Source organism: Babylonia areolata, chromosome 18 (genome assembly GCF_041734735.1).
Source record: "Babylonia areolata isolate BAREFJ2019XMU chromosome 18, ASM4173473v1, whole genome shotgun sequence".
NCBI lineage: Eukaryota > Metazoa > Mollusca > Gastropoda > Neogastropoda > Buccinidae > Babylonia > Babylonia areolata.
In genome coordinates, this window is record NC_134893.1 from 50932977 (window position 1) to 50951511 (window position 18535).

An 18535-nucleotide genomic window follows, 5' to 3' on the forward strand; every position below is an offset into this window, starting at 1 on the left:
CACGAAAGCACAATCAAACACACATACACGCACATGAGCACCAACACACACACACACACATTACCCTGCACCCCCTCTACCCCCCCCCTCCTCCACACACTCATTTCTAGGCTACGCATCACAGTTTCCACCACACACACACACACACACACACACAGGGAGAGAGAGAGAGTGAGGCACACTTACTTGTACAAGCACACACACATACGCCCATATCCCCCACCCTAAACCCCCAACCTCCCACACACATATACAAATATATATATGCACACCCACACGTTCCAATATTCCGTTGCTCCCACAGTGTAGGCATGCAAACACACACATACCTCATCCTTGTCCCGGGCAGTATGACCATGTAAGGTTTTTTTTTTAATCTGAAAGTTGCGCATTGCCTTACGCCACTCTGGGCTTCCCATTCCATTTTCAACCTGCATGAGGTTTATTGAGTCGGTTAGAATCATGGCATGTTGGTTTCCAGGCGTATGGATAGACGGTAGCCACTGGAGGGCATGTGTCACAGCTTCAACTTACATCGTTAGGCTGGAGGTTGTGCCTTTGTAGGCAGCATTCTCTTCCCTAATTGTTTTTCCATTTTGTTTCACAGCGAATCCCCAACCGGACTGGTCTTTGGTGACTGAGCATCTGTGTATATGACGATGTCCTCTTCTTTACTGTTTTCTTCTATGAGTAGCTTCACTTCCGCATCAGTTTTGCCCTCTGGCCATTCCCGACAATGTCTTCCTAGAGTGGGTGAAATGGCTGTGTTGAATAGATGGTTGAGGTTTTCGGGGTTTTTCTCCCATTCTTTTGTTTCTTTCAGGTCTTGTAGTCGGCATACTAGCTGGATTGTGTCTTCTGCTTGCCCCATCCATGTTCTTCCTCGTTCTAGACGGCTGCCTTTTGGTTCCTTGACTGCGTCATGCAGTGGGTTTTGAGGGTTTTCTAATGCTCTGAAGTATGTCTTAACCTGTTCTAACTTGTTTCTGGCCTGCACTGAAGGAAGGTCAAGCAGGTATCGCATGGTTTCCGTGGGCGTGTCTTTTGTTGTTCCAAGGATCAGCCTCATAGCTCCATTTTGAACTCATTCTAATTTTAGGAGGTTGCTTTGAGACGGTGTTGTTAGGCCAAGTCCGTAGTCGATCACACTGAGGACGAGTGATTGGTACAGCAGGAAGAGGTGGCGTTGTTCAATACCTTTGGTTGCCATTGCTTTTAAGACTGAAAGACCCTTTTTGCATTTGAGAACAGTATTTTCCGTATGTTTTCTGAAGGTCAGCATCCTGTCATACTGTATTCCTAGGTAGCGTAGGCATTCGGTTTTCTCGATCTGAATCCCGTTGAATGACACAGGTGGAGGTGATTTGCTCGCAGTTCTGTTGTTGAGGGTGCGCAGCAACGTTTGAGCTTTCGCTGGATTGATGGAAGATCCTGTGCCTTTGCACCATCGAGCGATATTGTTTAGTTGTTTCTAGGCTTTAGTTCTTTCCTGAGCATCTTTCGAAGTTTTGAAGACCAGGCCATCATCTGCAAGAGTAAGCACCCGAGCTATTCCATTGTTGTTTAAGTCTGCAAGGCCCTGTGTGCAGACGTTGTAGAGGACAGGAGAGAGCGGAGACCCTTGTGGCAGTCCCATGGATAGTTTAGAAGGTGCAGACATCCAATCTCCGAGGCGTAGGACGACGGTTCTTTCCTGAAGCGCTACTGCTATCCATCTTGTCAGTGTCAAACTTACTCCATACCTTAGTAGCAGCTCCATGAGGTGCGCAAACTGAACTTTTTGTAGGCATCTTCAAGGTCGATTGCTACTGCTAGCGTTTCTTCTTTTCTTTGAAATCCTTCATATACCTCATATGCAAAAGCAGCTGCATTTTCTCTTGTGGACGTACCTGTTCTGTAACCACCTTGATTTGAAGGGAGAATGTGCCTGTGTTCAAGATCCCTTGCACGCTTTCTGGCTATCATGCGTTCCATGAGCTTTCCAGCAATGTTTTGCATGGTTAGGATTCGGTAGCCGCTTACCTGACGATGGTCCTTTCCTGGTTTTGGTGTAGGTTTTAATAAGCCGCCGGCACATGTGCATTGTGGAAACTGTTTTGATACAGATTAAAACGTTTGCTTCTGTCTTCTTCCGATAGCTTCTTGATGTCCGAGTAGCGAACAGGAGCCGATTCTTTCTTGCATTTAGCTATTGCTTCGTTTAGATCATCTATTGTCAAGTCATCATCGGGTCCAGTCTGCATAAGGGTTTGACAAAAGCATAGCGGCTGTCAAATAAATTCTTTAGAATCGGCAGTTGGAATTGCTCCAGCGCCAAAATAAGAATCTGAACAATTGAGAAATTGGCATATGATTTTGGCATTTTATCTTTCCAAGAGACCAGGACAAGTGCAGCCAGACCAATACATTATGAGAATTCCACAGTCTTTCAAAGGAATGAATGAAGAGGAGTAGCAAACATAATGAACAAAAACCTAAAAAACAAAGTTTCCACCATAAATCTAGAGAAATGGTGTAGCAACTCATGTGAACTAGTGGGTGTGCGTCTTGAAAAACCTGACGGAATTCACAAAAGCATCGTGCTCATCAATGCCTATGTTCACCCAGAAACCTGCACAACAAAAGAGGATTGGACCTTTTTTTTTTAGAGGAAATAGAGAACGAATTTGGAGACTCAGTCATTATCTGTGGAGACCTTAATGCAAGATCGAAGTTATGGGACCAGCAACCCACAAGGACTCGCACTTGAAGGAATGATATGGGAAAATCTACTTAGTCCATTAACAACCACATCCCCAATTCGCCTTGGAACAAGACAAGGGGACAGTGACAGTGTGATCGACATCGTTCTAACATCTCCAAAATTCAGAGCAGGAATGAATGCAGAGACGCTTCCACACCAAGACAGTGACCACCTCCCGGTACTTTTCAGTCTACAGAAACTATCCGATAAACCCTGTATGAAACCGCGTGATCCATTTCAGTATGAAACCAAAGAGACAACCATCATCGAAAAATTAAGACGCAGAAGAAACAAAAGAACGGCACCAAACCGGATGCAAACTATTCAGCCCCCATGGTGGAATACCGACACACAGAGAGCCTGGATAGAAAAACATGCGGCTGTCAAACTTTGACAAAAAGAAAGAACAAAACCTTCTCCGGACAAAGATATTGAAACAAAAATGAAAGAAAAAACTAAACAGTTTGAAGTCATTGCTCACGAGGCCAAAAATGACAAGTGGAAACAGTTCTGCGAGGCACTCAGTTCTGACACAACATTGACAGAGTTCTGGCGATTTTATCGTCGCATGGAAGAGAAAACGTGCACAACAACAACCATGTTAGATACTTACAGAACCAAGCTTAAGACAAACGAAGAAAAAGGATCCGCCCTGCTCAAACGTTTCATACAACAGAGCGATCAAAGAAACTTAGATGAAAAAAAAAAGAAATATGTTGAGGAGTTAAACCAAACCCTTATGCAGAATGGACGTGTAGAATACAGTTATTAAGAAGCGCTAGCTATGTGTGGGTCAGCAAAGGGTGTGGGCCTACGGCTGCACGAAACTGTTGCTGCAATGTTAGCATCGTGCGTAAAAGTGATAATAGAAGTGTTAATATATATATATATATATATATATATATATATATATATATATATATATATATATATATATATATATATATATATCGCAATGTGTTTGTGCTCTGGTGCAGAAAATCTACGTACTTGATTGACGAGGAATAAAAATGTTAAGATCTCAGAATGTTTCGAAGAGTATCTACATTGAATGTGTGTGTGTGTGTGTGTGTGTGTGTGTGTGTGTGTGTGTGTGTGTGTGTGTCTGTGTGTCTGTGTGTCTGTGCGTGTGTCTGTGTGCGTGTGTGTGTGTCTGTGTGTGTGTGTGTGTGTGTGTGTGTGTGCGTGCGTGTCTGTGTGTCAGTGTGTCTGTGCGCCTGTGTGCATTTGTGTGTGTCTGTCATCATGTGCCTTTATCTGGTTGTGTGTGAGTGTGTGTGTGTGAATGTGTACGTTCTGAAACATGCTAAAATAAGAATCATCATGTCATAGAACAGTTGTTTTATTATAAATAAAACCTACTTGCTTTTCAGTCTTTCTCTCTTCCCCCCCCCCCCCCCACCCCCCTAGAGAAGCATGCTGAATCAAGATGATTAAATCCTGCCCTGGACTGCTTTGATGTTGAGGCATGTTTCTTGATTTTACTTTGCAACTATGACGGACACATATAATCAAATTAATGACATCATCCTACCCTTTCGTATCATGCAGCAGCCTCCGTTACCCATCCTGTAGATACCCCTCTCCCTCAGGTGAGCTATAAATAACACCCATTCAACATCCATTAAAAACGAAGACTTACGATCTGTGTTACTATCTCCTCGGAACTTATCTGAATAACATTTTCGGGCAGGGCATATTTTCCCTCCCTAACCATGTACGTAACCAGAATCATGAACCTGAATATGCATAACCCCTCAGGTTGCTAGACTTACTTCAAATTAGTAAAAAAAAAAAAAAAAAAAAAAATGGTGTTCTCACACCCAGGACAAATTTGCTCTGTTAAGTTTTAGAAGGGTTTGCAATTTTTTGGTTTACGTGTTTTTTTTCCTCAGGTATATTATCCTTGCTGCCTTTGTGTCCAGGTTTTTCTCTCCACGTGTGTCTCTAATCACCTAGATGGTATACTTTTTTTTTCTTCTTTCGTTCCAGGGACAACAGGTTACGTTTTGTTTTTCAATAGTTGTAGCTTTGTCAGGGACGTCTCAGTGCTTTAAAGTCTTCAGTATTTATTTGCTGAGAGTTTTGGAGTGCTGTATGATTTACGTATTGTTTCGACAGTCTTTACATGACCTTCCTCACCGGCTGTGCTGTAAATATTTAAGAAAAAAATCTACCACTCTTTAGTAAATAATGACTAAACACTCGTATCATTCAAGAAACGAGAGGCATATTGCTGAAACCATATGCTGCATACGCTATCAATTGGCAAGCATGCAGGTATCTAAATAAGGCTTACAAAGAAGAAAACACAGAGACTGCCCTCCCAAAATGAAAATTTCAAGTCTATTCACATACATTTTTTTACGCACATCAACGACGACTATCATACGTTGTTTGATTGTACTGTGTGTTGCAGTTTAAACGTATTGGCCTTCAGCTTTATCTCTTCGTTCTCTTTTTCGTTCTATCGAATGGATGAAAATGTAATCCATACTCGTGTGCCCTTGATGTGTTATTCCAAGAGGATGCGCAGTTTCTCAGACCCACGGTTGAGTCACCACAATCTGCAGTGCAATATTTGTCTCTTTTTTTAAAGCAGGGTTTGGGGAGGGGCGGGGGGGGGGGGGGGTGGAGATAGGGGGGAGCTGGTAATGGTAAGGAGGGTATGGAACGGATTGGAAAAAAGGGGGTAGGTGTGAGTGGCGTGGATGGGGTGGGCTGGGGTGAGGGGGTGGTGCGGGGGGGAGGGGGTGTGGTGTGTTGTGTGTGTGTGTGTGTGTGTGTGTGTGTGTGTGTGTGCTGCTGAACGATTCCAAACAATCTCGGGTTGCTGCGGATGAGCAAACGATATCGGGTTAGCTCATCGGCAAACACGGCATCTGATCTGCGTGATTGCAAAACCGGTTCTGGAGCTCGCGGAGGGCACAGGAGTTAACGATTTCCAGTCGAATATTAATAAGATGGAATCAACACAGATAGCATCCATAGTTTTTTTTTGTGTTTTTTTTTGTTTGTTTTGTTTTGTTTGTTTGTTTGTTTGTTTTTGTTTTTTTTTTGTTTTGTTTTTGTTTTTCTTTTTTGGTGTTTTCTTTTTTCTCTCCTGATTTTTTAAACAATGGAATTAATACGATTCCATTCCGAGAGTGGAACAACAAAGTCTAAAACTGAACATAGTTTGGAGGATAGCTATATTCGTCTTAATACATAAACATACTCGTTTTGAACTAAAATTATGGGTGTTTTTTATTCCTCAATATCCGAAGAAAAAAGACAACAACAACTAATCAATGCATCATAGTTTTCGTACAATGCACACATTTTTGTTTCACGAAACTGACAGGAAAATCCATATACTATGATTTTTTTGTTACTTCAAGGCAACCTTTTACATTATGGCATGCTAAAAGAAAAACAAATAGGTAGGAAACCCATCTTCTTGAGTCTGGTAATATACAGAACAGGTAAGTCCACATGGGAAAAGGCTGCTGCTTTTGCATATGAGGTATATGAAGGATTTCAAAGAAAAGAAGAAACACTAGCAGTAGCAATCGACCTTGAAGATGCCTACAGTAAAGTCCAGTTTGCGCACCTCATGGAGCTGCTACTAAGGTATGGAGTAAGTTTGACACTGACAAGATGGTTAACAGCAGTGCTTCAGGTAAGAACCGTCGTCCTACGCCTCGGAGATTGGATGTCTGCACCTTCTAAACTATCCATGGGACTGCCAAAAGGGTCTCCGCTCTCTCCTGTCCTCTACAAAGTCTACACGCAGGGCCTTGCAGACTTAAACAACACTGGAATAGCTCGGGTGCTTACTCTTGCAGATGATGGCCTGGTCTTCAAAACTTCGACAGATGCTCAGGAGAGAACTAAAGCCGTCCAGGAACACGTAACGCGATTATAAGGAGGAACAAACCTCACGTGTGGACGGAGTAAGTACATACGCTCTTCCTTTAAAGTCAGGCATAAAGCACGGCATAAAGTGGCAAGACAGGGTCTCCAACCTCCAGGTCCTAGAGAGGAGCGGCCTGCCCAGCATCGAAAGCCTGCTGATCCACGTTGTCCGCATGACAGACAGCAGGATCTCGAATATGGTATTGTGTGGCCAGCTGAAGGAAGGCCACCGCGAACTTGGAAGACCCTGCAAGCGCTTCAAGGACACCTTGAAGACAAACCTCAAAGCCTGTGACATAGACATTGCTTCCTGGGAAACTGATATCCTTGACCGCTCTCGCTGGAGGATGCTGTGCTTTAGTGGCATGAAGACGTTTGAAAACAAGAGAACGCTGGCCATTAAGGAGAAGCGTGAGCGAAGGAAGCAGGGCCCAACTTCTGGAGATGTTTTCCTTTGCAACACCTGTGGGAAGTCCTGCGCATCCCGAATCGGCCTCTTCTCCCATATGAGGATACACACCGACAGATAAACCTGCCTGCCTACTCATCCGTCGGTCCGACGGGAGACTCCATCAAAGCACGTAAATACAGTGCGACTTCGTATGCTTTCATCCTTCGAGAACAAACATCTAAACATGTCACGGCAACCATTGAAGGAGACCTCGACGGCAAGAGCCTATTTAAATCTTGAAACTTTTGGAACGGATGAAAGTAGCGAATATAGGCCATGGATGTTTGTGACACTGAGGAAGAAAAAAAAATGAAAGGAAGGAAGAGATACAGAGAGACAAAGAAAGAAGGCAGATAGACAGAGACAGGCAGAGAAAAAGACAGTTATCCAGAGATAGTTACAGATAGAAAAAGAAAGATGGAGATAGAGACAGGCATATTTAAAGATAGAAAGAGAGACAAAGGGAGAGACAGAGACAGAGCGACACAGATATTCTTTTGAGTCAACTATAGACTGAACAAACATAACGAGGTACCTTTCGTTGAGGGAAGTAGCAAATGCAGTTAAAGAGGTTTAATTTGACCTCTAAAACAGGTTCAGCAGCAACACAACCATAATAAAATTATTATTCACTCTCCTCTGTTGGTTACAGAACAAAGGTAGATGCAACCCCCCCTCTCTCTGTGTGTCTGTCTGTCCGTCTGTCTGTCTCTCCCTCTCCCTCTCCCTCTCTCTCTCTCTCTCTCTCTCTCTCTCTCTCTATATATATATATATATATATATATATATATAGTATAAATGGCTTCTCCGTTGCAATGGGAAGTCATTTACAGTCTAGTCTTTTGTGAAGGACTATGACTCTCAAACTGGGAGGCAAAATTGCACTGGCTTCTAGTGCTGCAGCCTTGGGGGCTTGCTGGCCTTTGGGAACCATTCCAAACGCCGACTGTCCTAAAGCCCTCTTGGCCGAGAGAGTGGGGATGTAAATTGGGCAAGACACTCTCCACTATAATCAAATTCTAGCTCAGATAGTCGGGACAGCATTTGCCTCCTCTGCTGTTCTGGTGGTCATAGTCGGACACGACTATCATATATTCACACACACACACACACACACACACACACACACACACACACACACACATTATATGCGTACATCTGTATATAAGGGTTAAGCCCCCAGTGGCAGTTCGCTGTGTGTGAATTTGTCACGTACTCTGTGTTGTATCGCTCATGAAGAAGTTTCGCTCGGAAAACGTCTGTACTAATTACTGTAGGTGGGATACATTGCAATGTCTGGCACGTTGCTGTCATCTGGCGTAGACCTGCAGACGCAAAAACTGATAACTATTTCAAGCAAACAAAGTGCAACGCAAGCTCGAACCTATCGCGTGTGTGTGTGTGTGTGTGTGTGTGTGGAGGGGAGTGGGGGTTGGTGGTGGGTGGGGGTGCGTGATGTAATATGTGCGTGCGTGCGTGCGTGCGTGCGTAGGTGTCAGTTTTCTTTTGATTTTGCTAACCCTTTATTTTTGGAGTAAAAATTCAAAAAAAGAACGCTAAAAATTAATGAAAATGAGGTTGGGGTGAAGACAAGGCTGTGGTAGCAGGGAACATTTACTTGTTCATTATTACAATTTGTCGTTGTTGTTGTTGTTATTGTTGTTGAACACTTTCACTAGATTTCGCACTTCAAGACACGGGCTTCGCGGCTTTGGCTTTGGCTTTGGCGTTGGCGGGGGCGGGGGCAGGGGAAGGGGTGGGTGCGGAGGCGGGGGCCTGGGCGGGGGCGGGTGCGGAGGCGGGGGCCTGGGCGGGGGCGGGGGCAGGGGTGGGTGTGGAGGCGGGGGCCTGGGCGGGGGCAGGGGTGGGTGCGGAGGCGGGGGCCTCGTGTCTGACTCCTGGCGGCAGACGAGGACGGGCACGGGTCTGTTGTGGATGCAGTACAACAACAACAACAACATTCTTTTTTTTTTCTTTTTTTGTCAAGGCCTGACTAAGCGCGTTGGGTTACGCTGCTGGTCAGGCATCTGCTCGGTAGATGTGGTGTAGCGTATATGGATTTGTCCGAACGCAGTGACGCCTCCCTGAGCTACTTAAATACTGAAATACAATTTGTCCACATTTCCATTGACATGAAGAACATAAAGGATTAGGTGTAACCAAAAAAAAAAAAAAAAAAAGGTTATTCAGCAATGAAATTGATTAATTTAACCGCTCCTCACCATTTTGTTTTGTTTTTTCATACCCCCCCTCTCCCCCGCTCTCCCCCTCCTTCCCTCCCACACATCTATCCACTATCATGTGAAGGATATGGCCAATCAGGAAAAGGTGGTGATGGTGATGACGGTGATGGTGCTCATCAGTCAAGATGACAGATAATTCATTAAATGAGATTGGCGAGATTGAGGTTCCCTTTCTCACAAGCTATTCGAAATTGATATAGGTGATGGTTCCCGGTCAATATTTCTACGTTGCTGCTGCTGTTGCTGTTGCTGTTGATGATGATGATGATGATAATGATAATGATGACGGCATCGACGACGACGATGATGATTATTATTATCAATAATTATGATGATTGAAGATCATGTCCATAGTGGTTGTGAACGCAGTGACCTCATCAATCATAATCTTCATCATCTTCTTCTTCGTGCTGTGCTGTGCTGTGTTGTGCCCTGCTGTGCTGTGTTGTGTTGTGTTGCATTTACTTCCTGATCATAACTGGTTTTGTCTGCGTGAACATCAAGTGATCTCCTCAACCACGTGCTGGAGTAGATCGCGTCGCCACAGTGCAAAGCCACCCTTTTTATTTTTCTTCCCTACCTGAAAGTGCATTAGTTCTTGACGTATCAACGCAGGGTTATTTCTGAAGAATGTAAAGTTCTTCACGTATCAACACTGGGTTATTTTTTTTAAAGAATGTAAAGTTCTTCACGTGTCAACACTGGGTTATTTCTGAAGAATGTAAAGTTCTTCACGTATCAACACAGGGTTATTTCTTAAGAATGTAAAGTTCTTCACGTATCAACACAGGGTTATTTCTAAAGAATGTAAAGTTCTTCACGTGTCAATACTGGGTTATTCCTGAAGAATGTAAACTTCTTCGCGTATCAATGCAGGATTATTTCTTAAGAATGTAAAGTTCTTCACGTATCAATGCAGGATTATTTCTTAAGAATGTAAAGTTTTTCACGTATCAACATAGGGTTATTTCTGAAGAATGTTAAGTTCTGCACGTATCAACACAGGGTTATTTCTGAAGAATGTAAAGTTCTTCACGTATCAATGCGGGGTTATTTCTAAAGAATATAAAGTTCTTCACGTATCAATGCAGGGTTATTTCTAAAGAATATAAAGTTCTTCACGTATCAATGCAGGGTTATTTCTGAAGAATATAAAGTTCTTCACGTATCAATGCAGGGTTATTTCTAAAGAATATAAAGTTCTTCACGTATCAATGCAGGGTTATTTCTGAAGAATATAAAGTTCTTCACGTATCAATGCAGGGTTATTTCTGAAGAATATAAAGTTCTTCACGTATCAATGCAGGGTTATTTCTTAAGAATGTAAAGTTCTTCACGTATCAATGCGGGGTTATTTCTAAAGAATATAAAGTTCTTCACGTATCAATGCAAGGTTATTTCTTAAGAATGTAAAGTTCTTCACGTATCAACATAGGGTTATTTCTGAAGAATGTAAAGTTCTTCACGTATCAATGCAGGTTCATTTCTAAACAATTTAAAACTATCATGTTGCTGTACTGTTGCCGTACAACACGTGAAACTGTGGGTATGTCGTTTTTTTTCCGAAAGTCAAACACCCAGAACACCACGCAAGCTTTTATAAGAAAAAAAAGGGGGTGACTAAAAATGTATGATGGTTGTCCGACGCGAATCTGGCAAGCTTCGTTTTCTACGCAAGGCTGGTGTATCTCCGAGGCCATTACTGTTGTTGATGATTTTCATTATTTACATTCTTATTAAAATTTACCTCAGCGTTCACAGTTCCGAGATCCTCGACCGGGGAAGTTCTCTCTGGATCGCTCGTAAGTTCTTACATCTCTTGTGGGTTAAAGATGAATAAATAAACAGATTAACAAGGTTGAACGTTACATTTCAGACAGCAGAAATGTGTGTCATATGCCCAGAATACTAAAGGGCTGTAAGCTATCACTCAATAGTGATTATTAACAATGAAAAAGAAAGAAAGAAAGAAAGAAAAGAAAAGAAAAGAAAAGAAAGAAAAAATACACCGTAATTACTGATCGAGGTTCATCATCCCAACGTCATCAGTGGTGATTTTAACCGAGGCAGAGTATTCAGTTCACCATCATTAGTGAAATTACCAGTGCTGTGTGAACTTCAGCTCCCATTTTTATTGACCCAACATCAGCATTATCGTCATCATTAGACGGTGCTTTCACAATAGCTAGAAAATATCAGCTCCTGACCATCATCTTCATCTTAGGTTGTTATTTCAAATTGCGTCAGAAAATTCAGCTGCTAGCGATGGAAGATCAGCATCACTGATGGTGGTTATAACTGTAATAGAAACTGCACAGGAGTATTTTTCTCTTGCACTTGGAACAGTTTTCGTGCGTGATCGACTGGAGCACACACACAATTGGCAGTCTGACTGACTTAGCTGTCTGATTAAGTGGCCTGTTTGCTGACTGGTGAGGTGAATGGATGGATGTGTGGGTGGTTGGATCGGTGAAGGGTTGGATGGGTGATTAGATGGGTGGGTATGTGGATGGGTGGGTGGGTGGGTATATGAATAGATGGACTGATGAACGGACGTGCGGGTGTATGGATGGTCGTGCGAATGGATGGGTGGGTGGGTGTATGTATGGATGGAAGAACCTCACACTTCAAAAACCAAACAAAACAAAAAGAAAGAAAGAAAGAAAGAAACCACACACATCAACCACCTCTTCTCTCCAACAACCCACCCCGTCCTCTTCCGAACCGACAATACCCAACCTCCTCACAACTGAACAATATAACCCACCACCCACAACCCACCACCGACCCCGGGACTGACACCCCCCCCCCCCCCCCCCCCTTAACCCTTTCACCGCCAGTCAATTTAGAATACAAAATTCCCTTGTGGTATAAACACAGAAAAGACAGTGGCTACGAATAGCTGGGGATTCCCCCTCCGATGTATAGAAAATATGGCCTACATTAAGAGCAGTAGGTTCATGGATAACAGACCAATGAATAGTCACCTTTCAGTGACATGGGTCCTCTACCACGCCTGTGCATAAATGCGAGCTTGGCGGTGAAAGGGTTAAAAAAAAAAAACAAAACCTCTCCCGGTCACTACTTACATGCACCGTCGAGTGGCCACCACCGTTGCCGCCGCTTCCTCCGGGCCTCCGCCGCCCGCCGCCCGACACGCCGCTCGCCCCTCCGTTGGAATGCGCGGTGTGGGACGTGGAGGAGGAGGACGAGGACGAGGACGAGGATGGGTCGGGCCCCAGGTCCACCTTGCCGGCGTACGTCAGGGCCAGCACGGCGCCCAGCCCGGCCGTGGACAGCAGGAAGATGCACATCATGCAGCACAGGCACCGGCCCTTGCCGCCCGCCCGCGCCGACCGCCGCGACAGCGACGACTTGCTGAGCTCCCGCAGGATCCGAGAGTCCCTGTGTCCCTGTGGATGATGCTGGTACTGGTTGTTGTGGTGCTGGTGGTGGTTGTTGTGGTGGGGGTGGTTGTTGTACAAGTCCGAAGAGTCGCCGCTGATCTTCTCGCCGAGGTGCGGGTGGTGCTGGTGGTGGTTATTGTTTTGATGGTCGTGGTAGGGGTGGTGCATCGGGGTGGTGGTGCTGGAATGCTGGTGGGGGTGGCCGTTGGGGAGGCGGGTGGAGGAGGAGGAGGTCGGGGAGGGGCGGTCCTCACCCCCCACGATGTCGCAGCCCCCACCCTCCTCCTCCTCCCCCTCCTCCTCCCCCTCCTCCGACTCGTCATTCTCGTCCTCCGTGTCCTGGTAGTCGTAGTAAGGGAAGGTGGCGTTCAGCAGGGAGGCGCTCACCGGCGGAGACGTGGCCGCCGTGGACGAAGACAGCGACCGCCCTCCGGAGGAGTGCACCACGTCCCCGTTCATGGGCGCCGCCTCTGGCCCCGGCCCCGGCCCCGGCCCCGAAAGCGAGCCGCACCCAGGCGAACCCCCAGCTGTGGAGACCCCGCCAAGCCCCCTGACGAAGGCCAGCTTGCCCCCAGTCGTGGTGTCCGAGCAGCAGCTGTCCTCGGGGTCCTCTTCGGCTGAGGTGGGCGTGTAGCGCACACCCGACAGCCCGTCGGCAAAGTTCGACGATTTCCGTAAGCTGGTGGACATGTCGCTGCAGTGGTGGTGGTGGTGGTGGTGAGTGGGGTGTGAGTGGAGGGACGACGACTTACTACTGTCGTCGCCGGACACACTGCACAACCACTGCTGGGCGCAGGGGGGAGGGGGCGACAGGGTGGCGGGTTATCGGCTTCCTACCCCTCCCCTGATACAACAAAAATGATAATGATAATAATAATAATAATAATAATAATAGTGATAATGTATTTTTAAGAAAAGACAAAAAGCGACAGTGACGGTACCTGTTCCAGTGCGTGGTTTGTAGGAAATCCTGAGGAACAGTTAGTGTGAGATTGTTATTTTCTCCCTTTCTTTTTTTTTTCCTTCTTCTTAGTTTAAGGATAACTTTTGTGTTTAAAAAAAAAAAAAAGAACGGAAACTGAAACAGTGGGGAAGTTCTTACATCTCTTGTGGGTTAAAGATGAATAAATAAACAGATTAACAAGGTTGAATGTTACATTTCAGACAGCAGAAATGTGTGTCATATGCCCAGAATACTAAAGGGCTGTCAGCTATCACTCAATAGTGGCATTCGGTTTTTAACTATACACGCCAGTGGGTGTGCGATAACAAGCGAAATATGTACAAATATCAACCATATTTAACATCACAGCGTTGGCAACACCAGATAAGAAGAAATCCATTTATCCATTATTCTTGTTGTTGTTGTTGTTGTTGTAATGCTGATGTTTCCATTATCTTTAAATCATTCTTTCGAATTACACGCCATTGATGCTGTTTTCAGAATGCGACATTTTTGTTTGTTTGTTGTTTTTTTTCTCCCCAGCTTTCCAAGACCAAAAGCGTTGTTGCTTTTCTTCCATAACTATTATCTCCCTGAGAATCCCTGTTGTCGACGGCGTAATTCCTCCTCAAGGAGATGGAGACATGACAGGAGCATGGAACTCCCCTCCCCCATAAAAACAACAACACTAAAACCAAACAACAAGAAGAAAGCCGATAAGATTCAACAGAAAGCTAGGATCCACATTTTACAACATAATTCGTGCGGTTCACACACAATTTTAGCTGTTTGAAAGCGATTTGTTTAAAAAAAAAAAAAAAAAAAAAACTAGTTCACACTGATACTACCACTTCCACAGTTACAAGATCTCCCCGAAAGCTGCCGACACACCGACAGAAGTTTTTGTTTAAAAAAAAATAAATAAACAATAAAAATCGTTGACTACGCGGCACTAAAACCAACCCGTCACAGAACGAGAAGACGATGATGATCGAACAAGTGAGAGAAAATTACACACACACACACACATTAAGTAAGTTGTTGGAAAGTTCACAATTAGCTTTTTTTTTTTCCACATCAAGAGACGAACCCAGACAGAAAGAACCACTGTTTCTCCCCCTCCCTACCACTTCAACTGGCGCGTGTCTGAGAAGTAAAAGTGCTAGGATGCTGCTGTTTGGTAGTAGTGGTGGAAGTGGAGGTGGTGATAGTGATGGTGGTGGTGGTGGTGGTGGTGGTGAAGGCTGGGTCGATGAGTTGACGAAGGCATTGCATGTAAGGCAAGGCAAGGCAAAGCTAGGCGAGGCGAGGCGAGGCGAGGCGGCAAGGCGGGGCAAGCAGGCGCCCGCTACACAAGCACAGGTTGCTGCTGCTGCTGCTACAGTTGGCGTTGGCACTTGAGACACGGGGGAGGAAGAGGCGTTTGTGTGTGTGTGTGTGTGTGTGTGTGTGTGTGTGTGTGTGTGTGCTGCGTCCAGCGTTAGGATTTGGTGGTGGTGGTGGTGGTGAGGAAGAAGAAGAAAGGGAAGAGAAGAAGAAGAAGGAGGAGGAGGAGGAGGAAAAAAGAAGAAGGAGGAGGAGGAGGAGGAAGAAGAAGAAGAAGAAGAAGGAGGAGGAGGAGGAGGAGGAAGAGGAGGAGGAGGGGGGGGGGGGAGGAGGAGGAAGTAGTAGAAGAAGAAGCAGCGACATAAACAGCAGGTGTAGAAGTGATAATAACAGGTGGTAGTCCGGCGTACTGTAATCACTACTATCGTAAATGTTGTAGTGAAGAAGAAAAAGAAGAAGAAACAACGACGGCTGGGCGAAGAGAAGTGTTGCTGGACTTCTTGGTTTGCAGCTTATGTAAGGGTTGCTTCACACAAGGACTGAGTCGGAAGAAGCGACACAAAAAGCAGCGTGAGTAGTTGTGGTAATCAATGGTGGTAGTCATAGTATAACTGTTATCATCATAACTGTTGTGGTGAAGAAGAAGAAGAAGAAGGAGAAGGAGAAGAAGAAGAAGAAGTAGCGACACAAAAGCAGCGGGAGTAGCTGTGGTAATCAATGGTGGTAGTCATAGCATGGAGTGATGGCCTAGAGGTAACGCGTCCGCCTAGGAAGCGAGAGAGAATCTGAGCGCGCTGGTTCGAATCACGGCTCAGCCACCGATATTTTCTCCCCCTCCACTAGACCTTGAGTGGTGGTCTGGACGCTAGTCATTCGGATGAGACGATAAACCGAGGTCCCGTGTGCATCATGCACTTAGCGCACGTAAAAGAACCCACAGCAACAAAAAGGTTGTTCCTGGCAAAATTCTGTAGAAAAATCCACTTCGATAGGAAAAACAAATAAAATTGCACGCAGGAAAATAAACAACAAAAAAAAAAGAAAAAAAAGGGTGGTGCTGTAGTATAGCGACGCGCTCTCCCTGGGGAGAGCAGCCCGAATTTCACAGAGAGAAATCTCTTGTGATAAAAAGAAATACAAATACAAATAATTGTTATCATTATAACAGTTGTGGTGGTGTTTCAGGTTACCAGTGACGTCGTCATCATCTACTTCGCAATAAGTTTCGAGTTATATGGAGGACATTAAGGTCCCCAGAGAGTGCTTCTGATTTGACACCTCGGGAATAGCCAGCTGGGGTATCCGACGATGATGAGAGGTAACTGAAAAATGGCACCGGTATGATTTCAATTCACGGGGCGTTAACGAGAGCAAAATAATTGTGTGTGTGTGGGTGAGTGAGTCTGTGTGCGCGTGTGAGTGAGTTAGTGAGTGTGTGTGTGTGTGTGTGTGTGTGTGTAAGTATGTGTGTGTGTGTGTAAGTATGTGTGTGTGTGTGTGTGTGTGTGTGTGTGTGTGTGTGTGTGTGTGTGTTGCGTGATGTGTGTGTGTGTGTGTGTGTGTGTGTGTGAGTGAGTGTGCGCGTGTGAGTGTGTGTGTGTGTGTGTGCGCGCGCGCGCGTGTGTGTGTGTGTGTGTGTAAGCGCGTTTTACTCAGTCTGTCCTGATGATTACGCGAATACGGTTTTTTTCCCCCCCTTGAACATAAAAAAAAAGAAAAAAAAGAAAAAAAGAACAAAACCAAAAGAAACAAAAACGTAACTGACGAACACAGTCGCATCCATGACACTCCTCTTTGCCTCTCGCTGATATTCAACCTAGCACACTGCAGTCATCCAAGTTATCTTCTTTTTTTTTTCACCCATGCAGATGAAAGTTGCTGGCTTTTTGCCGCGCTTGTGCCACTTGCTAGCCACACTAAACCCTTCCAGCCTATGGGGCCCCTTTTCGATGGCAACCACTGCACCGTCTTGGCAATGGTGTTTCTTCTAAAGCTCCTCTGCCATCGAGTTTGTCCTGGTGCCAAAGAGGCCGCTTTGTTTTATCCTCGACCTGTAAGTGATGTTCCCTAGCTTTTTTTTTTTTTTGGAAATTCTGTGATAGGAAATTTCAGTTAGGGATTATCGTTCCCTGCTTTTTTTTTTGTTGTTGTTGAAATTCTGTGATAAAAATTTCAGTTAAGGATTAGGGTTCCCTGCTTTTTTTGAAAATTCTGTGATAGATCGTTCGTTCGTTTATTTATTTATAGTCTGTTCATCTAAGATGATGGTATTAGACTGAAAATAAATGATATTATTATTATTATTTGGATTATTATCATTCCTATCATAATGAAGATTGTTAGTATTAATTAGAAATCGACATTTCTGTATATTCGAATGAAAAGGGGGGCGGTTGAGGTGGGGGGTAGGGGGGGGGGCAAGGGGGAGGGGACTAAGAAAGGAAGAGAGAGAGAGAGAGAGACAGAGAGGGAGAGAGACAGAGACAGACAGACAGACAGAGAGAGAGAGAACAGAATGTGGAAAAGATAGAGTACGAAATCTAAAATGGAGAGGGTGAGTGTCAGTGATTGGAGAAAGAAAAAAACAACATAATATTGGAAGGGTGATAGAAATTTCAGTTAAGGATTAGGGTTCCCTGCTTTCTGGAAAAATACTGTGGTAGAAATTTCAGTTAAGGACTAGCGTTCCCCGCTTTTTTGGAAATTCTGTGATAGAAATTTCAGTTAAGGACTAGCGTTCCCCGCTTTTTTGGAAATTCTGTGATAGAAATTTCAGTTAGGGATTAGTGTCCTCTGCTTTTCTGGAAATTCTGTGATAGAAATTTCAGTTAAGGATTAGCGTTCCCCGCTTTTTTGGAAATACTGTGGTAGAAATTTCAGTTAAGGATTAGCGTTCCCGGCTTTTTTGGAAATTCTGTGATAGAAATTTCAGTTAGGGATTAGTGTTCTTTGCTTTTCTGGAAATTCTGTGATAGAAATTTCAGTTAAGGACTAGCGTTCCCCGCTTTTTTGGAAATTCTGTGATAAAAATTTCAGTTAAGGGTTAGAGTTCACTGCTGTCTGGAAATTTTGTGGTAGAAATTTCAATTAAGGATTAGCGTTCCCTGCTTTTTTGGAAATTCTGTGATAGAAATTTTAGTTAAAGATTAGCGTTCATTGCTTTCTGAAAAAAAATACTGTGGTAGAAATTTCAGTTAAAGATTGGCTTTCCCTGCTCTTAGTACTGCAGCCTTGGGGGCTAGTTGGCCTTTGGGAACCATCCCAACGCCGACTGTCCTAAAACCCTCTTGGTCGAGAGAGTGGGAATGTAACTTGGGCAAGACAACCTCCACTATAATCAAATTCTAGCCCAAAACAGTCAGGGCAGCAGTCGCCCCCTCTACTGTTCTGATGGTCATAGTCGGACACGACTGACTATCATATGATATCATCAGGGGATATATATATATATATATATATATATATATATATATATATATATATATATGTCTTGTCCACCACGATATCACTTTCGTATCGGCATGG

At 44.4% G+C, this 18535-nt stretch overlaps 1 protein-coding gene across 2 annotated transcripts in view; it reads right to left on the bottom strand.

Moving 5' to 3' along the window:
* LOC143292047 (membrane metallo-endopeptidase-like 1) overlaps positions 1-15001 on the bottom strand; it is a 274001-nt gene extending 259000 nt beyond the window's left edge. For both annotated transcript variants that reach the window (XM_076602220.1, XM_076602219.1), the window contains exon 1: positions 12424-15001. In XM_076602220.1, the coding sequence (XP_076458335.1) occupies positions 12424-13431 (1008 nt within the window). In that variant the 5' untranslated portion in view covers positions 13432-15001. The remainder of the gene's footprint in view (positions 1-12423) is intronic.
* Between the last annotated feature and the right edge of the window lie 3534 nt (positions 15002-18535).